Source organism: Protopterus annectens, chromosome 6.part0, assembly GCF_019279795.1.
Source record: "Protopterus annectens isolate FY-2018-M chromosome 6.part0, PAN1.0, whole genome shotgun sequence".
Classification (NCBI taxonomy): Eukaryota; Metazoa; Chordata; order Ceratodontiformes; family Protopteridae; genus Protopterus; species Protopterus annectens.
Window position 1 is genome coordinate 671,734,388 of NC_056737.1, and position 19,510 is coordinate 671,753,897.

Here is a 19,510-nt window from a genome sequence, read left to right on the forward strand (position 1 = left end):
ATAAATATATGATTACAATAACTGTGTAATAGTATTATAGTGCGTGCTCTTTCAGCATGGTAAATGACATAAAATAGTATACGAACATTTCTTTCAAGCTTTCAGATTGTTTGAACAGTTAACTCCTTTATTCCAGGTTTTCCTATGGACTGACTCATTTGTTATGGGTTTACAGATTTTCCAGAAATTAGGCATCAGTTTGTAAAGTGTAGCAGCATGCTCTATAAGCTCTTAATGTATGGCTACATATCCTTCCTTAGGGATGATTTCTGGGACCATGTTAGCCTTCTGATTATCAGACCCCAAATACCAGGAACAGTCAGGTTGCTGCCAGAATGTTCAAGTTATAAAAATACCAGTTTAATTTACACATTACTTCCAGCAAGCCTAGTTCTTGATCTTTCTTAATAATGCACCCTTTGTTTTAAGACGGCAAAGAGTGGCTCCCTTTTCTGCTCTCAGGCACACATATGTCCTCATTTTGTATCCTGCTGTTACTAGTGCAGTCTCCATTTCTATCTGTCTTATAACGTAACATTTGTAACAGTACCAAGAGAAAAAATAAATAATTATGCCTGATATCTATAGCGTAACTCATCCTTGCTGGCAGAGTCATTAAAGTGTTCTTTCTAGTCACAGTTACGGGAACTTTACGTTTAGAGCTTTTGCTAGGTTTGTGTTCTTTAAATACAATGGTGTGTGTAATGTGTTTGTGCATGTATGTGTGTGTGTGTGTGTGTGTGTGTGTGTGTGTGTGTGTGTGTGTGTGTTTGTGTGTGTGTGTGTGTGTGTGTGTGTGCGCGCGCGCGCACGCGCGCATGTGTGTGTGTTCATGCATGTATGTGAGTGTGCACTTGTGCATATGTGTGCGTGTGCATGTGTGTTTTGTACCAGCTGCTTTTTGTTCACATTATCTGAATACTATAGAAAAATGTAGTTATAATTGTCATGAACAGCTACATGTTTCTGTTGGGTTTAATAGATAAAGACACCCACTTGTCCAATGTAATTAGGACAACTATGAGTTATGAAGTTGCCTCAGAGGCCTAGTGATTTGTTTTATTTTTATTTTACAAAAATCTGAGAGCCAGCTAAGAAGTGTCCTTAATTGGAAGTGCACCCAGATAACAGTATTTTTCCAGCTTATTTTCAGTATTGTATAGGTTCATAGGTAGGTACTAGGCTACTGGGCCTAGGGCATAATTAAGCCTAGCCAAAAAATGTTTTGCTTATGCTTCCCTCCCAAGTGGTTTAGTTTCCTGTGCCCCTGTCTAGCAGGGCCACCGAAGTGATTCCAGGGGTGAATTTCCTGTTTCCCATCCACTCATCAAGATTCCTCTTGAAGAGCGCTAATGAGGAGCTGTGCCTCACATTTATGGGGATCCTATTCCTGAGCAAAGGAAGTCTCTGGGCACGAATCTGTCCCTCCAACAAGTCCTGTTTATTGTTGATGTCAGGTTTAAGTCCCTTGAGTGAGTAGCTCTGGTGGATTGGATTTTCCTTAGGTGGAGCATTTCTAGCAATTTGGGGTTTGACATAGCCTTGTATGTCAGGCAGAGATCAACCCTGAGTAGTCGGTACCCGACCGAGTACAGTCTGAGTGTTTTAGCCTCATGGCATAGGGCAACTGTTTCAGGCCCGTTATCCTCTTTGTGAGGTACTTTTGAGGCCCCTCCAGTTGTTGCAGATGTCTTGTTAGGAACATCCCGAACAGGGCATTATTTTCAATAACGGGTCTAATGAGTGATGAGTAGTGGGGGACAATAACATCCTTATTCTTGGATGCAAACCCTTTTGTGATAAGGTAGGCCACGTAGAAGGATTTTCTAACCACTTTAGCAACATGGTTGTTGAAGGAGAGGTCACTATCCACCTGAGTCCCTAGGTCTCTTATCACACTTTCCGTGGTAAGTGGGCTACCACCTATGTTGTAATTCACAGGTACTTGTTTTTTCTCAAAGGGGATGACGATGCACTTTTTGGCATTTAGCTCGAGGCCGTGGTTTTGGCACCACGTATTTGTATCCATAAGACCCTTTTGAAGGATATCTACGTCAGTAGAGGTCTCAATTATGGCACCCAGTTTGCAGTTGTCTGCAAACTTTGTTAGCCGTAGTCCCTCCGTGTTTCATTGCATTTTAAAGGAGACAGTTATTGTCTTCTATGCAGTGTTTGGTCCGCACTGACATTTTTCTAGTCTTTTCCTCCTCTTCCTTGCCTTCCATTATTCCCCCTCCACTTTTTGTCCTATTCTTACAGGAAAGGTATTGTCATTCAGGCAGCATGTGTCTTACTTCTAGTTACAACATGGATACTGCTTGGTGGGCACTTGTTTTTGGTATTTACACAGCTTGTTGGCACACATGGCCTCTTGCAGGTGTCAAGTCTAGCAGAGGACTGGTGTGCCATCCTTAACCCTGGATGAATGAGTGACTGACAGCTGTTCACTCAAGCCATTCCCATTCAATTCCTCCAGCACCATGCCATCAGTTACTGTGGTTACTGCTAGAGCTTCATCCCTCTGTGCCACAGAGCCAGCTATAGTGGCATGTGTTTTGCAGTCCTTTTCATCCTTCTTGGACAGGTGCAGTAGTTGTTAACTTAGTTCTGCTTAATACCGTGATATCCTTGGGAACAGGAGTTGTACTTGGCTAGGCTTGTTAGGGCCCTAGGTCCATTAGCCTAGTAACTTCCTATGATCCCATTATTATCATTGGGCTTTAGATGTCATTAACCAGGTAATTGTTGCTTAGAAGTAAATGCTTGTTTTAACAGATGCTTCAGGAGCTTTGGGCTTTTTATAATTTTTGTTTTCTTTTGTAATTATGTCAAACGTACATAGCATATAAGGCAAAAGTTTCAAAACAAACATAGGTCAGAAGACTGTAGCTCACTATATACTTAACTGCTTTAAGTGTAGTGTATCATATTGAGAAACCTGTATATTTTTCAGGAAATGTCTGATACCTTTGAGATCAGCTCCTCAGAGACTGCACTGTCAAGCCAGAATCACCATTTTCAAAATGTGAATTCTCTTTTCTCTGCAGTTCAGCAACTCTGAGTTGGTTATTCCCGTTTAGGGGGTTGCTCCCTTGCATCAGGAAGCCTTGATCAGACAACGTAATTTGAGTTGTACTGAGACTGCTTACTCAGTCACTTAGCTGTGTTTGTGAATTTGAAGAGTTGAAGTTCCGTACCGTATCCGTTTTCTTACTTGCCTAGCTTTTTGTAATGCCTGTAGTGTCTGTTATTAATTTTGTTCATATACAGTTGCATTTTGCTACTATATATACATATATTTTTATTTATTTTATTTATTTTACATTTGTTTACCGGGCTGGTCCAACTGGATATATTTCCATTTTCAGCAGAGGCTCGGGGAGAAAAGCTCCACATAGAAACAAACAGATAAATTATCTACAAAAGCAAAGAAAGGCGGTAGAAAATACCAGGCAAAACATGATTCTAAACTACATTAAACTAATCATGCATCTATACTAGGAAGGACATCGCCCTAATTTGTATTGCAGAATACAAGATAGAAGAGTTCTGTTACAGTAAAACATCTGTGAAAATATACAGTACATTCAGCAATTAATTACACATCCAAAGTTAATAATTTGTAACAGTTACTACTTGCAAAGGTGCTTTTGCTAGAAGCTTCCCGAGGGGTAAGCAGTAGAGAATAATGAAAGAAGGTAGTATAAAAGAATAATTAGTGGAATCACAAGATTAGTCAGGATTGATGCATGGGCATAACCAGTGTGTTTTAAGATGTTTTTTAAGCTTTTGATTAAAGAGGAAGGGGGAGGGAATAGAACTTAGAGCAGTAGGTAGAAGATTCCAATATTTACCTATGGTATTGGAGAATAGGGAGTCACCAGCGATGTTGTTAGACTTAGTTAACCTCGCAAGAAGTTTGCTCGAAGAGCGTAAGGAATTTAGGTTAGTATAAGGGGTGATAAGGTTCGAAAGTATAGGTATGTTATTAGGTTGGTAAAATATCCTATGGACAAAGGTGAGTTGGGAAAGTGTCAGCATGTTTTTTAGTTCAAGCCAGTTTAATTGCTGTAGGTTCTGACAGTGGTGAGTTCTAAATGGGTTCCTGGTAACAAATATGGCAATGCTATTGTATGTGTTAGCTAGTTTAGTGAGATTATTTTTCTTTTGGTTAGTGTATATGGGTGAAGAGTAGAGAAGAGTAGAAATAAGATGAGAGTGAGCAAGTGTAGTTTTGGCTGTTGGAGTTAAGAAGGTTTTAATTCTGTAGAAGGAGCCCAGTTTTTTATTTGCGGTTTTAATAGTGTTATTAATGTGATTATTAAAGGTGAGGTTATTGTCGATTGTGATACCTAACAGCTTGGTGGTAGAATCAGGGGATATATGGGTTCCATTATTGGATATGATAGAGAATTCTATTGGGGGGGGATTTACTATTAGGCCTAAAGAGCAGGAGTTTGTTTTTTTTTGGCATTCAAAAGGAGGCAATGTTTCAAGAACCATGCCTCAACTGTGTTAAATACATTCTGTGTTAGTGTTTGTAGTTCTGATGTGGCTTTAGCAGAACATACGAGTGTAGAATCATCTGCATATTGTATGTATGTACCTTGAGGTATTGCTACATGTAGGTCATTTATGAATAAAGAGAAGAGAAGAGGTCCTAGAGTGGAGTCCTGAGGGACACCAAGAGAGACAGGCAGAAGGGATGAAAGTTTGTTTTCCCAAAGAACTGCCTGTTGCCTGTTGCTGAGGTAGGAAGTGAGCCAGTGAACAGCCTTGGGGTCTAGAGAAAGAGATTCTAGGGTTTCTATGAGCAGGAGGTGGTTTAACATATCAAAGGTTTCTGACAGGTCTATAAAGAGTGCTGATAAGAGGATGTTGTTGTTGCGGTTTCTGTTGATGTAATTAGTAAAGGATAGGAGAGCTGTGATGGTGCTATGAAATGGCCTAAAGCCATGCTGGCAGTTAGTAAGTTATGTTGAGTTACGTGGTCCATTAGCTGATGGTGAATACATTTCTCCATAATTTTTGCTAAAGGTGATGAGTGCTATAGGCCTGTAGTTAGAATACTCATTAGAGTTACCTCCTTTATGTAAGGGGATAATGTGGGAGATTTTCCAGATAACAGGGATGGTTCCTTCAACGATGGTTCTATTTATAAGGATGGATATGGGATAGGCAACTGCTTCAGCTGCTTTTTGAAGGTATTCAGATGGTAACTGATCAGCAGAGGGGGTACAGGATTTAAGTTTTTGGATACGTTTTTGGATATAGGTGATAGAGATGGGTTGTAGTTGGAATATAGGGAGATTAGGAGATGTGGAGCTAGGGAGGCTAGACTTGTCTATGGAAAGGTGACAAGCTAGTGAATTAATGGTGCCAGTAAAAAAGGTATTAAAGGCATTAGCAGTTTGATGTGTGGTATTCTTTTCAGCCCCTAAGGGGGAAGGTGTACTAGACTGGCCTGGGTGTAAGAGTCTTTTTAAGGTTGACCAGAACCTTTGGGGGTTGTTGTGGTGAGTTTGCTGTAATTTACAATAGTAGTACTTTTTGTCCGTGAATATGGCTTTTTAGTACTGTTTCTTAACTGTCTAAAGGCTTGTTGATCAGAGGTAGTTTTGGTAGCTCTCCACTTAGCCCAAGATTTGTTCCTAAGTAATATTTTTTGTCTTGTTTCTTTAGACAGCCAGGGGGGCTGGCTTGGATTTAACTCTAATAGATCATTTTGGCGCGTGTTCATCAAGGATTGTTAAGAATTTAGCACTGAAATATTTAACAGCTTCTTCAAGGGGGAGAATTTTTAGAGGGTTCCAGTTGCAGGCATTTAGTTCATTTTGTAATAATAATGGGTTAAAGTGTTTATTGCTTCGTGAGATCCTATAGGTTGGGGTGTTAGTAATGTCACTCTTTTGTCTTATGATGTAAGTTAAAGTATGATCGCTTACATCATCAGGCAGAGTTCCTACTAAATAAGTTTGTTGTTGTTTGTTAATAAGAATCCAATCTAAAATATTTTCTTTGTTGTTAGGTTTATTGATTCTTGTAGTGGTGTTGATGATTGTCTGAGTAAAGCCATGAAGATTAATATGTGAGGAAGGATTATCTGTATTGACAGAAGACCAGTCATAATTAAAGTCTCCTAATATGATAGTTTCTTGTGGGTAAGTAGTAGATACCCAACTTAGGATATTCTCTATTATGGTATTATTATTACCAGGTGGTAGATAGATACAGATGATATAGATTGATTTATTAGGGTTTAGTTGTAGTTTAGAAATAAGGAGTTCAGCCTTACTATCCTGTAGTGTGTTATAAGGTACAGAGGAGATCTGTAGTCCAGTCTTAAACAGCAGTGCTACTCCCCCACTCTTACGTTTTATGTGGTCCAGTCTCAATATGTTGTAGTCTGGGGGAAGTATTTCATTGTCTTTAGTACCAGGTTTCAACCAAGTTTCAGTAAGACAGAAGATGTCAAAGGAGTGGATTTCAAGAGGGGCATGGAGATGGGCAACCTTGTTGTTAATACTGTAGATATTGAGATGCCCTATAAGTAAGGCGTTTGAGACAGTGGTTAGGGTTGGAAGGGTGGAGTTTGTGATACTGTAAGTTGTTTCAGTGGAGACATTAGTTGGTCCTGGGTTAGGGTGGATGTTACCATCGTTTAGGGTTGGAGTTTTAAGCTCTAAAAGTGGTTTGCAGGAGAAGCTGGTTAGATATTTCAGTCTCCTTATAGTTGAATTATTGAATTTAATATGTGCAAGTCGAAGGTATTTGGCTAGCAGGTAGTCGGAAGTGGATGTGATGTTTAAATGAATATGTGTTTGGGTAGTAAATTGAATGGCTGTTTGTTTGAGAGAGTAATTGTATGTGTGTGTGTGTGCATGCGCGCGTGTTTATCCATGTATAGTATGAGGGAGTACTTGTTTTGATGCTTACCCATACTGCCTACCTAATTAAACAAAATTAAGTGTCAGGGAGTGCAAACTGTATACGTATGGGAACATACCAGCGGGTGCTGTTATGCTACATTCTTTATGACTTGGTGTGTGCAGTGTGCTTTAACATTAGTTGCACCACTCTGGGTGTGGTGTAATTATTACATTTGGGTGAGAGCATGTGAAAATTGCGTTCTACCCAGTTTCACACCATCCTGTATACCTAAGAGCCCTTATACAGTTGTGACTTCATTTCCCAGCAGTGTTACAATCCTATATCTTCCTGCTAACTTTCTGGATCTCCTGTTCTTGGGTGTGAGGTAGAATGATGTGCTTTGGGATAGTGGAGGCATGTAAAAGAATATGGAAAGGTGATAAAGAGTTACTGTGCTTCAGACACTATCAGTAAGGGAGTACTGTTCTAGACAATATTTTTTTATCCATTTTTTTTATTCGTCTCTAACCCATTTCTGGAAATCTTGCAGAGCAATGTGTAGATTTTCTGCAGAGTTACTCACAAAAGGCTGTTCATGGCTGCCTGGACACTGACATACTTACTGCTGCAGAGAACCACACTTAGAATCTTTTTTAATGACGGAGCATGTCATGTGTACATATTTAATTTGTCTCATTGATTCCAACAGTTATTTTTATGTTATTTGGTTGTATTTAGATGTAACTGTAAGTTTGAATTCCAGATCCTAATATGCATAGGCACATAGAGCTGTGGTGCTCTGTAATAGTATTTTAACCCCCCCCCCCCCCCGTAAGCCAGCATTGGCAGTTTATAATAATTTCCTTGAAGAGGTTTGTATTCCTTTCTAAGGTTTTAGGGATGTGATTAGTGATTATTTTTTTAAAAAATTGAGGAGAGACAAGGATGTTTAGTGGGAACTGTTTTCCTGAAGTGAAACAAATGCTCACAAACCATTGCAAACATTCAGCCGTGAACCACAGTTGCAGTAAGAATTAATTTATAATATTTCTGCAGGTTCCCTTGAACCTTATTTGTGTGGTGGAGCTGCATACCACACACCTTTGTTACTTATTATAAACTCAGAGATCATTGTATCTCGAAATCCCAGAGACACAGCAATAGCAATCTTTAAGTGCAAGTTCTGTTATTCATACAGCAGTGATTAATGAGTGCCGATCTCTAGTGTTCAGACACAAGCCTAGCACCCAAAACAAATACTTTCTTAATCCATGCAGAAAAGAAATAACTTTATTTTGCATGTCATTGTTAATTTTCTTAGTCAGAACTTATCAAATGTGTTTTTGGTAAAGTTCTTGAAAAGGTGACTAAACGTAGTGCCTTGGAGTGGTACTTATCTGCACAAGCATTTTAATGTTTGATACATTATTTTTGTCTTCATTTAGGATGGTTAAATGTCAGTAAATGCCATCAGCAAAAATGAGTGTGACTTCATGGTTCCTGGTGAGCGGTTCCGGAACTCGCCACCGCCTCCCTCGGGAGATGATCTTTGTTGGGCGAGAAGACTGTGAATTTATGCTACAGGTAGTCTTTTACTTTCATACTGTCAGAAGTAAAGCTATAATTTTACTGGTGACTTAAGATTTGTCTTATTTTGTTAACTACATTTTGCAAATACTTAAAGTTAATGGTGTGAGAAAAGTGTACTAATGGCGAGTTCAGCGTTGAAGTAATTTATTATATGTGAAAATTAATTCTTTGCTCTCCTTTAGTCTGTGGGCTCTTTTTATGTTTTGTAACTTAAGTTTGTCAGTTTCTACATTTCATTACTACAAGCACAGATTTCATGTTGCAGTACATCTATTTTAAATGTGCATGCTGTTTTTCCTTATTTATGACTTTTGTATTTTGTTTAAAAATGAGTACTATTTAGTGAACTAACATTTTTGTTGCATTGCAGCTTACTTGAGCTTTTAGGATCACATGAGCCCTTTATCAGGAGATGTTAAATACTGGTGCTGGTACTTTAATACCTATTTTGAATAGGAAAGTAATATAGAATGCATAATTTCTTTCCCATTGGCTTAAAGACACAAAAACTGTTCAAATAATAGCTATATTGTACATGTGTCGGAGAAAGAGTGGGTGTGTCTGACAAAAATTTAAATATCAGAGCTCGATGTACTGTAAAGATGTTTTGATCTTTTCATATGATACAGCAAAACAGTTTACTCAAGGAAAAAATAAGCACTCTAATTTAAGTCATATAGATTGCCACTTCATATGACCTCATTTGTACTGGCATTTTTAAAATGTCATAGTTAGTGGTAAGGAAATGCAAGCTTTGTCACTTTCTGAAATAAGTTATTTCTGTCCTTTTCTATGCACAGATGAATATTGAAGCTCTAGAGTTGACATCAACAACTTATTAGCTACTGATGAATTCACTGTTAGACTATCAGCTGTATTGGTCATCACCTCCTTTCCTTTTTGACTGTTCCTTGGCTCGTACCATGCCTCCCCTTGATTGCTCATTTAGTCTGTGTTTATGCTACCCACTTTCTAAGTCAGACTATACTTAGTGGTTACCTCTTAACATTTATGAAGTTACTGTGACTCTGTTACGAAAGAGAGTAGATTAACTGGGAAAACAGAGAGCATAATTGATCCAAGTAATGTTAATATGATACATATGCTGCATGCTACCTTGCTTTGTTACTAAGGAGAGTAGAATGACCAGGAAAACAGATACCATAGATGAGTTGATCTGAGTAATGTTAACATGGTGCGTATGCTGCATGCTACATCACTGTGTTGCTAAGGAGAGTAGAGTGAATGGAAAAATAAAGACTGTAGTTGGTCCAAGTAATGTTAATATGATAAGTATGCTGCATGCAACTTTACTGTGTTACTTGCCAGAGTGGAATGACTGGAAAACAGAGACCATTGTCAGTACAAGGAATGATAATATTGTACATATGTAGCTTGTTAGCCTGCTGTGTTACTAAGGAGAGTAGAATGACTGGTAAAGCAGATATCATAAATAGTTGGAGTAATGTTAATATGATAAGTATGATGTATTGTACCTTACTGTGTTACTAAGGAGAGCAGAATAACTGGAAAGCAGACAGAGACTATAGTCGGTCCAAGTAATGGTAATACTGTACATATGCTGCTTGTTAGCTTACTGTTACTAAGGCGAGTAGAATGACAGGGAAACAGAGACCATAAAATGTATGAGTAATGTTAATATGATAAACATGTCGCATGATACCTTAATGTGTTATTAAGGAGAGTAGATGGACTGAGAAAACAGAGACCATAGTTGGTTCAAGTAACGCTAATATTATACATATGCTGCTTGTTTGCTTACTGTGTTACTAAGGAGAGTACACTAAGTGGGAAAACAGAGATGATAGTTGGTATGAGTAATGTTAACATGTTAAACATATGTCAGTCAATGACAGTGATGCCAGAGAGAGTAGGGCAGTGAATACCTAGCTGGCATTTTGTAAAGAATTGTATGTCATTTGTATATCAAACTGATTTGTACAGATGCTTGTGTTAAAAATGTATTTGTAAAGTTGCTTGTGTTGAAAATGTATCAACAGTGGGTCCTGCTGGACAGAAAAGAAATATACTTTTATATCAGACTGTACTGTTGTAACTGAGGAATTGTATGTATGTTAACAGAGGTTGCTGGAAGGGAAGGGGTTAAGCTCAACTCAACTTACCTTAAGAAAAATAGCCAGAAATTAAATTACTTGGTTTAGGCGATAAAGGCAATGTTATCTCATAGGCCTGAATGCAGCCAGAGATGCAATGTCTGGGAAAGGCCTGGGCTCTTATTGTCCTTAGTAGTGAACTAATTGCTACCCTTGGGTGCCAGAGAATGGGTGGTTAGTCTTTCCAGAAAGGATGAAAGTATTGGGATTGTTTTAGTCTCCAGATACCTTAGGTGTGTATTGTGACACATCTGTGCTAGATCCTGATTCAGCTTCTAATCTGGTGTTAGTGAGGGAACCAAAGAGTCAGGTGACCAGATGTGATGTCATTCTATAGCCAGCACTAAAATTGTATTTAGCTATTATTGAGAGATGTGATAGTGACACTTAGCATGCTGTGTTTGGGAACTTGACAACAAAGACCACTCACCCACTTCACCTTGCCTTGCTTTTGTAAGTAACTTAACTAGTGAACAGTAATTCTTCAGTTAGGAAAATATCTGTCTGAATCTTTCCATCTGTGTTGTTTTTATATTTCCTGTGAATTGAAACTCTGGGTTTATTGTAAATAGACATTCAGTATTTTCATGTTTTCTATTTTATTATTTATTATTAAATATATCTATACCTTTCATTGTGGCTGGTCCTTTAGAAAAAAGTTTAACCTTTGAGAGTAATTGTATTTATTTGGTGGTACTGTGGGCTTCATACTCCTGAAATTCTTGCTGCTTGGTTAACATTTCCATTTGTGTAGTAATAAATTTACTAAGAGTAATTGGGTACCCTGGTACGAGCCTTAAAGTTGCTGGCTGGTTGCAGTAACTCTACCTTATAGTGTGGGTAGGGGTGGTATAGCAGGTAAATCTGTGCCAGCCATTCCCAGGTGTGTGTGTGTGTGTGTGTGTGTGTGTGTGTGTGTGTGTGTGTGTGTGTGTGAAAATCAAATCTCAAAGAGTGTGTGTGTCAGTTACTTGGAACAGGGAAATAGAGCACTGGTTTCTGCAGAGAGAAAGGTAAATTCTTATTTTGGGGCCTGTAGAGGAAAACTCAACTCCAGATCTGGAGTGTGCTTCCTGTGTGCTCTTAAGGGAAATTGTGCTTAGTGCAGAGAGCTGCATCTGAAAGTACTGTGTGTGTCCATTTTCTCCTAAATCATTCCCCCTTCTGTCAGTGGTGAGGATTGAGACTCCTTGATTTCTGGCGCAGAGGAGGGGTGTTACAATTCCTCAAATGATGTTGATATCCTACAGAAAGGTCTGACACGGACCAATGTCTGATGTCAGAGTCACAGCCTCAAACTAAATGCGAAGAAGTGCATAAGAATACCCTTTGGAAAGTTAAGTACCCCTGCAAATTACAACATTGATAGCACCCCCTAAGAGTAGACCCAGTAGTGATAGATGTGGGTACTTGGATAGATAGTAGTCTGAACTTTGACCACTTTGTCGACTGTGGTGAGGAAATACTTCTATGTGGCTCAGCTTATAAGTTAGGGCATGGTATCCAGATCTAAGGATGTCATAGTACCACTGCACTCAGTCCTCAGCAGACCAGTAATCAAGTACAATGCACCATTTGGCATGTACCTTGTGAGGCACCTGCAACAGTTAGAATGTCCTTAGAGGTTTCACTGTATTCAGTTTCTACCAATTACTGAGGGGTGTGAGCTATACTTGATCTACAAGGCAGTCTCTGACCCAACCCTGATGGAAGTGTATATTCACAAACTTAACTGCTGCAAGAGGGTTTCCTGCTCCAAGCATCTAAGCCTGATCTCTGACATGAATAGATCATGCTGAAGAGACAGATATTTATCCCAGAGATTGCCCCTCCTTTGGAATAGTCTTTCTATTCACATGAAGCAGAGCCCTTCCCTGACCACCTTCAGGCTCAGTCTGGACCAATGGATGGAAAATCACAGATTCACTCTTGGGCCAGTGCCTATGGTCTTTATGGGCAGGGGCAGTCTGTAAAAACTGTCAAAAGCCCACTTGCTGACCCTTATTATCTTTCCCCTGGAGATAGAAAATTGGGTAAATTCCTGGTAAAACTGGCTGGTTTTGTAAGGGCTCTTGAGCCATTAATCTAGTAATCTCCTATGAAACTATAAACCTATGATCTATGCATGCTGCCTTGGGCAGGAGCTTGTTGTGCTGTCTTGTCACTTGAACATAATCATTTACTATTAAGGTATGTTTGGTCAATGTCAGAGATGTTTTTTACTGACTAGCTAGTAGTACTTTGCACTACATCTGTCATTAATGGACTGATACTATAGGAGTGAGAGCTGAAAAGGAAGTTTCATTTTGTGGAAAACTGCCAGTGTGACTGCCCCTGGTTGGTAAGCTGTAGTTAACAGTGATAAAGATAAAGTTTTGATTGAGATCTTTAAGTTGTTGAAGGGGCAGCTGTGAAGAAAGCTTGATTAAAGTTGGTGAGAGTTATGTTAAACTGACAAAATCAATTCCTCTTTGACCTGAAAACTGAAAACCATGTCATTAAGATGGCCGACTACAGACATATATGGGTACAACTTGGGGTGTACTTGAGCTTGTACTTTCTGGAATGTTTGTATCATCAGACATCTTGGAAAATAAAGAGATCCATTTAAATTTGTTTTCAGATAATAAAAAGTAGGGTCAGTCACTTCTAAAAGGGGATGCACTTGCTGAGTAATTTAAGAAGGGAATGGATATGCAGATGGTGCTTAATGCTCATTACAAACATATTTAAGGTTTTGCACTTATAAGTACTGAACCCCAGGTAGAAAACATGTATTGGGAAGCATGTAGCCAGGTGTGACCAGTGGAAAGTAAAGCATATCAAAGTCATTATCATCCTTAACTGCAAATAACTTCGTCACTCAGGGAAATTAAAAAGGGTCGTGAGGGAAGCCAGTAAGGTGCTAGGTTGTAAAACATGAAACATTATAACCACTAGGGAGCTTAAAATGCTTCGTACACTTGCCTGGTTACACCTTTCTTGAAGTAATCATAGAAGCATAGTTTGAGTAGGAATAACTTTGGGATGACTGAAGACATAAGTAGAAAATGTACAGAGTAGATGAATAGCTTATAGGCATTCATTAAGGTTTCAAAGTGAGCATGTTTTAAGTTTAGGTAATTGGTAGAAAGCCTTAATATAATATCCCTGAAAGATGTTCTTGGAACCTTAACTGGCCAAGGGATGTCTGTTTTAGTTAATGATCCTGCATAACCTAATCCTTGCTCATCATCCTGTTCTGAATATGGTTATCAAAGATTAGTAGCACAAAATCAATATACAGGCACCAAACATTAGTACCCAGTGCCATATTATTTTTAGTGGCCCAAAAATAAAGTTCCATCAGTGTTTATATCTGTTAGAAACACATCATTTAATCACATCCTTGCTTTCAGACTGAATATTCAACTTTAAAGTGGTCCCAGTGCTTCCATTTACAATACCCTGACATTCCATACTTGGATACCTTACAAAGTTAATATTTACTTCCCATTCTATACTAAAAGAAGGCAAGTCATACTCCCTGGATGTCTGTAGACATTCTTCTCTTAGAAAGAAAGGCACAAATCCTGGCATTCATGAAAAAAACAGAACTAGTATATTCCCCTTAAAAACATTTATGTTTCTTAGAAGTTAGTGTTAAAAGACATTTGGGAGACAAAAAGGCAAAAGTTCAACCCTTACCTTGAAAATCAATTACATTTACATGCGTTACGCTAAAAGTTATGGTCAAAAGTTAATAAAATCTGTAGTGGAGCTAAAACCTCCCCAACAAACTATTCTTTCTGTGCTAGAGACTTTAAACCGAACGCTCCACCTTCTTTTTTTCTATCCCCTCACTTCCAACCTCTTTGTCCCACTATTCTTCCATAGACAGATCTCAGCTGAAGAAGATGAAATAGTTCTTGAGTCACTCCTAAACCTTGTTAAAGCTGGTTTGGTCTTCTTTTCATTGTTAAACATTATGAAGACTGTATCCTATGTCATGTTCTTTTTTTCTTTAACGTATCTCTTACACGGGGTAAATCTCATTCTCAACGAAAAAAATGCCATTATTGTATTGTTAATGAAGACGAAATCACCTAAATTAAAAAATGTATTCAGAATCATCTGTCTTTTCCACTTCTTTGCCATGTTTCTTGAAAAAAAAATCTATAAATAAACATAAGATTACATCCCTCGACGCAGACATGGCTTTACCCTAGGTAGGACTGCACTTATAGTACTCTTAACTTTCACTGACTCTGTTTTCACATATATGAACTCTGTTAATCTTCCAGCTGCTCTTTTTATTGATTTTATTAAAGGTTTTGGGCTGATCATTTATAGTTTGTTAATCAACTGTCTTCTTTTTGTCATCATTGGCCTTCTGCAGTTAATTGGTTCGGTGATTTTCTTTCAAACTGATCATTTGTGATCAACACTGGATCTACCCTGTCATCTAAAGCTCCTGAACTTTCTGGAATAGCTCCTATGGTCTGTGCTTGGACCACATCCCTTTCATATTTATTTATTTGCTATCCTCAGACCTACATTTCTTCAACTGTGTTCTGTATGCTGATGATCTAGTTATCTTCAGGTCTGCTACGACCATCCGTTCCATTAAGAACTGAGCTACTAAATGACCTCAACATCTTATTGATTAAATTCCGGAGGAATACTCCTCTGCTCTTTTCTTTCGCCATTCTTCAGTTACTAAAATAAACTCATTAGAAACCATTTCTGGATACAGATGTCTTGAGTATCTATTTAAATTACTTTGCCTTGATGTCTGATTACATTACCTTCCTTGAAAACCACATCAATCATTGCCTGCTCTGTTGCTACCAAATTACTCATTTTCTTAGCCTTCAGGCTTTTGACTCAATAGATAAATTACATATACAGCTTGAATGTGGACTACCCCTGCTCTTGTACTTTTCTTATCATAAGCTTAAAAAGGTGTGAATTCTTCGCAGCCATATATACTTATTCATTCTGCTGTCACCTAAACAGGAACATCACTGTACAGCCCTCTCTCAGTGTTAAAAGGCTTTAGTGTAAAGAAAAGATGTTTCTCTTCTGCTTACTGTAAAAAATGTCTTCTTAGCTTAAGTTTAGACTCCTACAACCTACAGTTTCACTGTACTGTCTTCAGTCTCAAGTCAGTTCTGCCCCTTTATGTACTGATCACAAAGTACAGTAACTGCTGCCACTTGGTGTTTTTCTTTACTTGCCCCAAAACAATGGGATGAACTGTCTCTAGAAGTCAGAAACAGTGAAACTGTGAGTCATTTCCTCTTTAGATTGAGAACTCTTAGAAACACTGCGGTGGTGGTGCTGCGGTAGCGTTGTCGCCTCACAATAAGACGTTGTCCTGTTCGATTCTCAGTTAGAGCGTCTTCTGTGTGGAGACATGCGTGAATGGGCGTACCTTCGTTGAAGGTTGTGCATCAGGGCCGGCAACTCGGCACGTAAATCTACTGCCAGTCATTAGCGGACCGGAGTTCCGCTGTGGCGACCCCTAACCGGGAAAAGCCGAAAGACACAACAAGACACAACATTGAGAACTCTTAGAAGACAGGTTTTCATGTTCCCATTTCATGCATTTGTTAAGGACCTGAGCTGTTTTTCTGTTCAGTTTGCTCCCGTTTCCTCTTTCCTTAAATGTAGTGCTGTTGATATTTTCTCTTTTGATTAACTCTTTCATAACTTGTGTTAGTTTCATATTTATGTATATAATAGTTTACTTGTGTAGTTATTATTTTAAAATGTATAGAATTTATGTATAGTTTTGTAGTTGAATATAGCCATGTACTTTACAACTTTGTTAGCCTGTGCTGTGTAAATTTGAAAGTCTTTGTCATATGTCATTATCCTATATTTTGCATGACTGTTAATTTGTTTGTGGTCATATTTTGCATACAGTCATTGGCAAAATGTTTAATTACTCTTAGGAACTGTTTACTGTTTGACTTTTCCATAGTGAGCATGGGCATCGGGTGAAGACGGGCCCTTTTTGATCAGTACACTACCCCACTCTGGAAACAAACCAACAAGCAAACAGACTGCCAATAAATAAATATTGTTGAGTAATGTGGTTAAAAGGTGACTGGAAGATGGTTACTTTGGACAAAAGAGGGGAACATGGAAGGCACTGATGCTTTTTGATAAAATGATTTCAAGTGTTAGAAATGCCCATACTGAGGCATACTAAAGCTTTGTAGGAAGTTGACTTTCTTATTTGGAGGTAGTAAGGAAATTCCTTTATTTTATTTTGCTTTTACTGTGTTTGACTGGGTTCAGTCAAATAAACCTTAGCAGCAGAGGCCCATGGAGAAAAGCTGCAACATATTACAAGCATTTTAAATGTACATGAACAGACATTAAATAATATGTATTAACTATTACCATATGTTTATTAATTAGATAAAATTCTTATGAAAATAAAAGGCTCCAAAATACATTAACTTGCTTATCTCCTCTAATACTCCACTCTATTGTATTGTATAAATTACTCCTACCTATTTTGTACGTCACTCTTCATTCCATAAAGTTTTAGTACAAGGCTTGTAAAGTTAATGTTTGTGAATATCAATGCAGATTTTATTATATTGACTAGTATGGTATGTATTCACTGAAACTGCATTACAACATTTGTTTATGTAAATATTGATTGCATTAAATGTAATACCTTGGAGCTTTTCTTCTCAGGCTTCCAGTGGAAAAAGGCACCTGTGCCAAGTTGGACTGTCTCTAATAAGCAAATGTCCATAAATAAATAAATTAATACATGCAAGAGAAGAGGGAGAGGCAAGGGCTGCATAGGGGATTGTTGTGCAGTTAACTGAGGTAGTCAGCTCAGCTAGCTATTTGCGTGCTCTTTAGGTGGAGACAAAATAGGAACAGTCTTTGTCATTTTATCAGCACCATCTGGTAAGGTTAAGACTGTAAATATGTCACTGACCACTAAGATATAGTCAGACTGAAGTGGATCAGGCTGGATAAAGTTAAGTATGTACTAGAGGGAAATAATTTGATATTATATAATAATCATAAAGGTAAGTTTGCAGTGCACTTATGCATCTGTGCTTGTAAGCAGCTAATCAGATTTCCTGATCAATCATCTCCTGATGGCAGATGTCAGAATCTTTAAGCAAACAATGATGCTCGACACGGTGGGTATTATTCAGGAAATAACAGACTTCCCTGGGGTGTAACATGTATGTACACACAGACACACGCATGCATAGAAACAAACACCACACACACACACACACACACACACACACACACACACACACACACACACACACACACACACACATGGTGACTGCATCTCAAACTTTAGCGATGGCAAAGTGAAATGCAAGGCTAGTAAGTCTTTGTAACTGTCCTGTAGTTATTTTTGTTACTGGAGTTATTTTTTTTTCTTTTTATTTACTTATTTATGCTCATTAAACTGTCACTTTTAGTGAGTGTAAACAAAATGGCAGCTGTTTTATTTTTTTCCCCTCAGTCTAAGCTTCATGGCAGCTTAATGTGCTGTCTTGATGCAGCTGATTTGATACCGGGCTTTCACGTTACATTAATACCCTGTAGTAGAACATCTTCTTTCCAGAAGGGTATTGAGCTTAAGGTATAGCCATTTTCTAAAGAGAATTAATTAGATCCATGTGACTGAAAGTATCCAGCTAATGTTAGAAAGGCTAGATCCAAAGTTCAGAAGTATAGATCTTTGGGTATTACAGTTAAGGTATATGAAGTAAACTGTACCCCACTCACCACTTTAGTAATGGGTGCTAACCATAACCCTACACACTGTCTTAAAAAAACTTCCCATAACACTGCCACTATGGACAGACTCGAACACACAAATACGCACAAATACACACTGCCAACACCCAAGCATAAAAATATATGGTCAGACCATCACAGCTTCATGGCACAAAAACACACTTTATTAAAAGACAGATGAGTGCTTTCGTGTTGTGCAACCAGAGCTTCTTCAGATCTCAAAAAGTGCAATAAAACACAATCATGTAAAATAGAATACATCCAATAAAAACAGTTCAACAATTAAACAATAAACATAACCAACAGAATATTTAAAGCAGTTTCCAACTTCTTAAAGCTGGCTTTAAAGGAACATGCCCATTAAGACCAGGATATCTATCTCCTTGTAATTTCAAAATCCATTTGAGTTCAGCCACTTCAGTAAAATTTACCAAATCACCCCCCCCCCCCCCCCCCATGATTACTGCATACACATTGCAGTACCCTGAAAACAAAACAGTGTCCTATTTTATCTTTAATATGTTTGGCAAGGGCGTTTTTATTATTACCTGCTCTAATATCATACAAATGTTTACCAACATAAAATCCTTGACAGCATTTACAAGTTGCTAGATATATCACATTCTCACTACTACAATCTATAGAGGGGGAGATTTGGTAAATTTTACTGAAATGGCTGAACTAAAATGGATTTTGAAATTACAAGCAGATAGATATCCCGCTGTTACAAAACATGTCCCAACCCTAACACTCAAACACATGCACAAACACTCTCACCCACTCCAATCCCCACTCACCTGTCTCAACTCAACATACCGTCGATGTTTTGACGATTCGGCTATCCATACATTCAGCATTATACACTACTCCTAGCATTTGTTGACCAAACATGCATTCGAAAAGATGCAGGGGAGATTTATATATTTGTATTTATATAGTAATGTTGAATAAACTCACTGTTTTACTGGAATATGTGTAGTAGTGCCCTACAGCCCTCTCTTTGGTAGCCTCTCAGAGTTTCAGACCACTCCCTCTGCATGTCTCTGAAGTACAAATCAGCTGCCAAGGCAGGATAGTCCTTCAAGTCACAGACAGCAGCCCTTGTTTTTTTTTTTTTTTTTTATGCCAATGGAAGA

At 38.3% G+C, this 19,510-nt stretch overlaps 1 protein-coding gene across 1 annotated transcript in view; it reads left to right on the forward strand.

Moving 5' to 3' along the window:
• Window positions 1-19,510, forward strand: part of CEP170B (centrosomal protein 170B) — a 1,277,870-nt gene that overhangs the window by 122,043 nt on the left and 1,136,317 nt on the right. Inside the window, exon 2 of the mRNA XM_044074358.1 lies at window positions 8,316-8,454. Coding sequence (XP_043930293.1) covers window positions 8,335-8,454 — 120 coding nt within the window. The 5' untranslated portion in view covers window positions 8,316-8,334. The remainder of the gene's footprint in view (window positions 1-8,315; window positions 8,455-19,510) is intronic.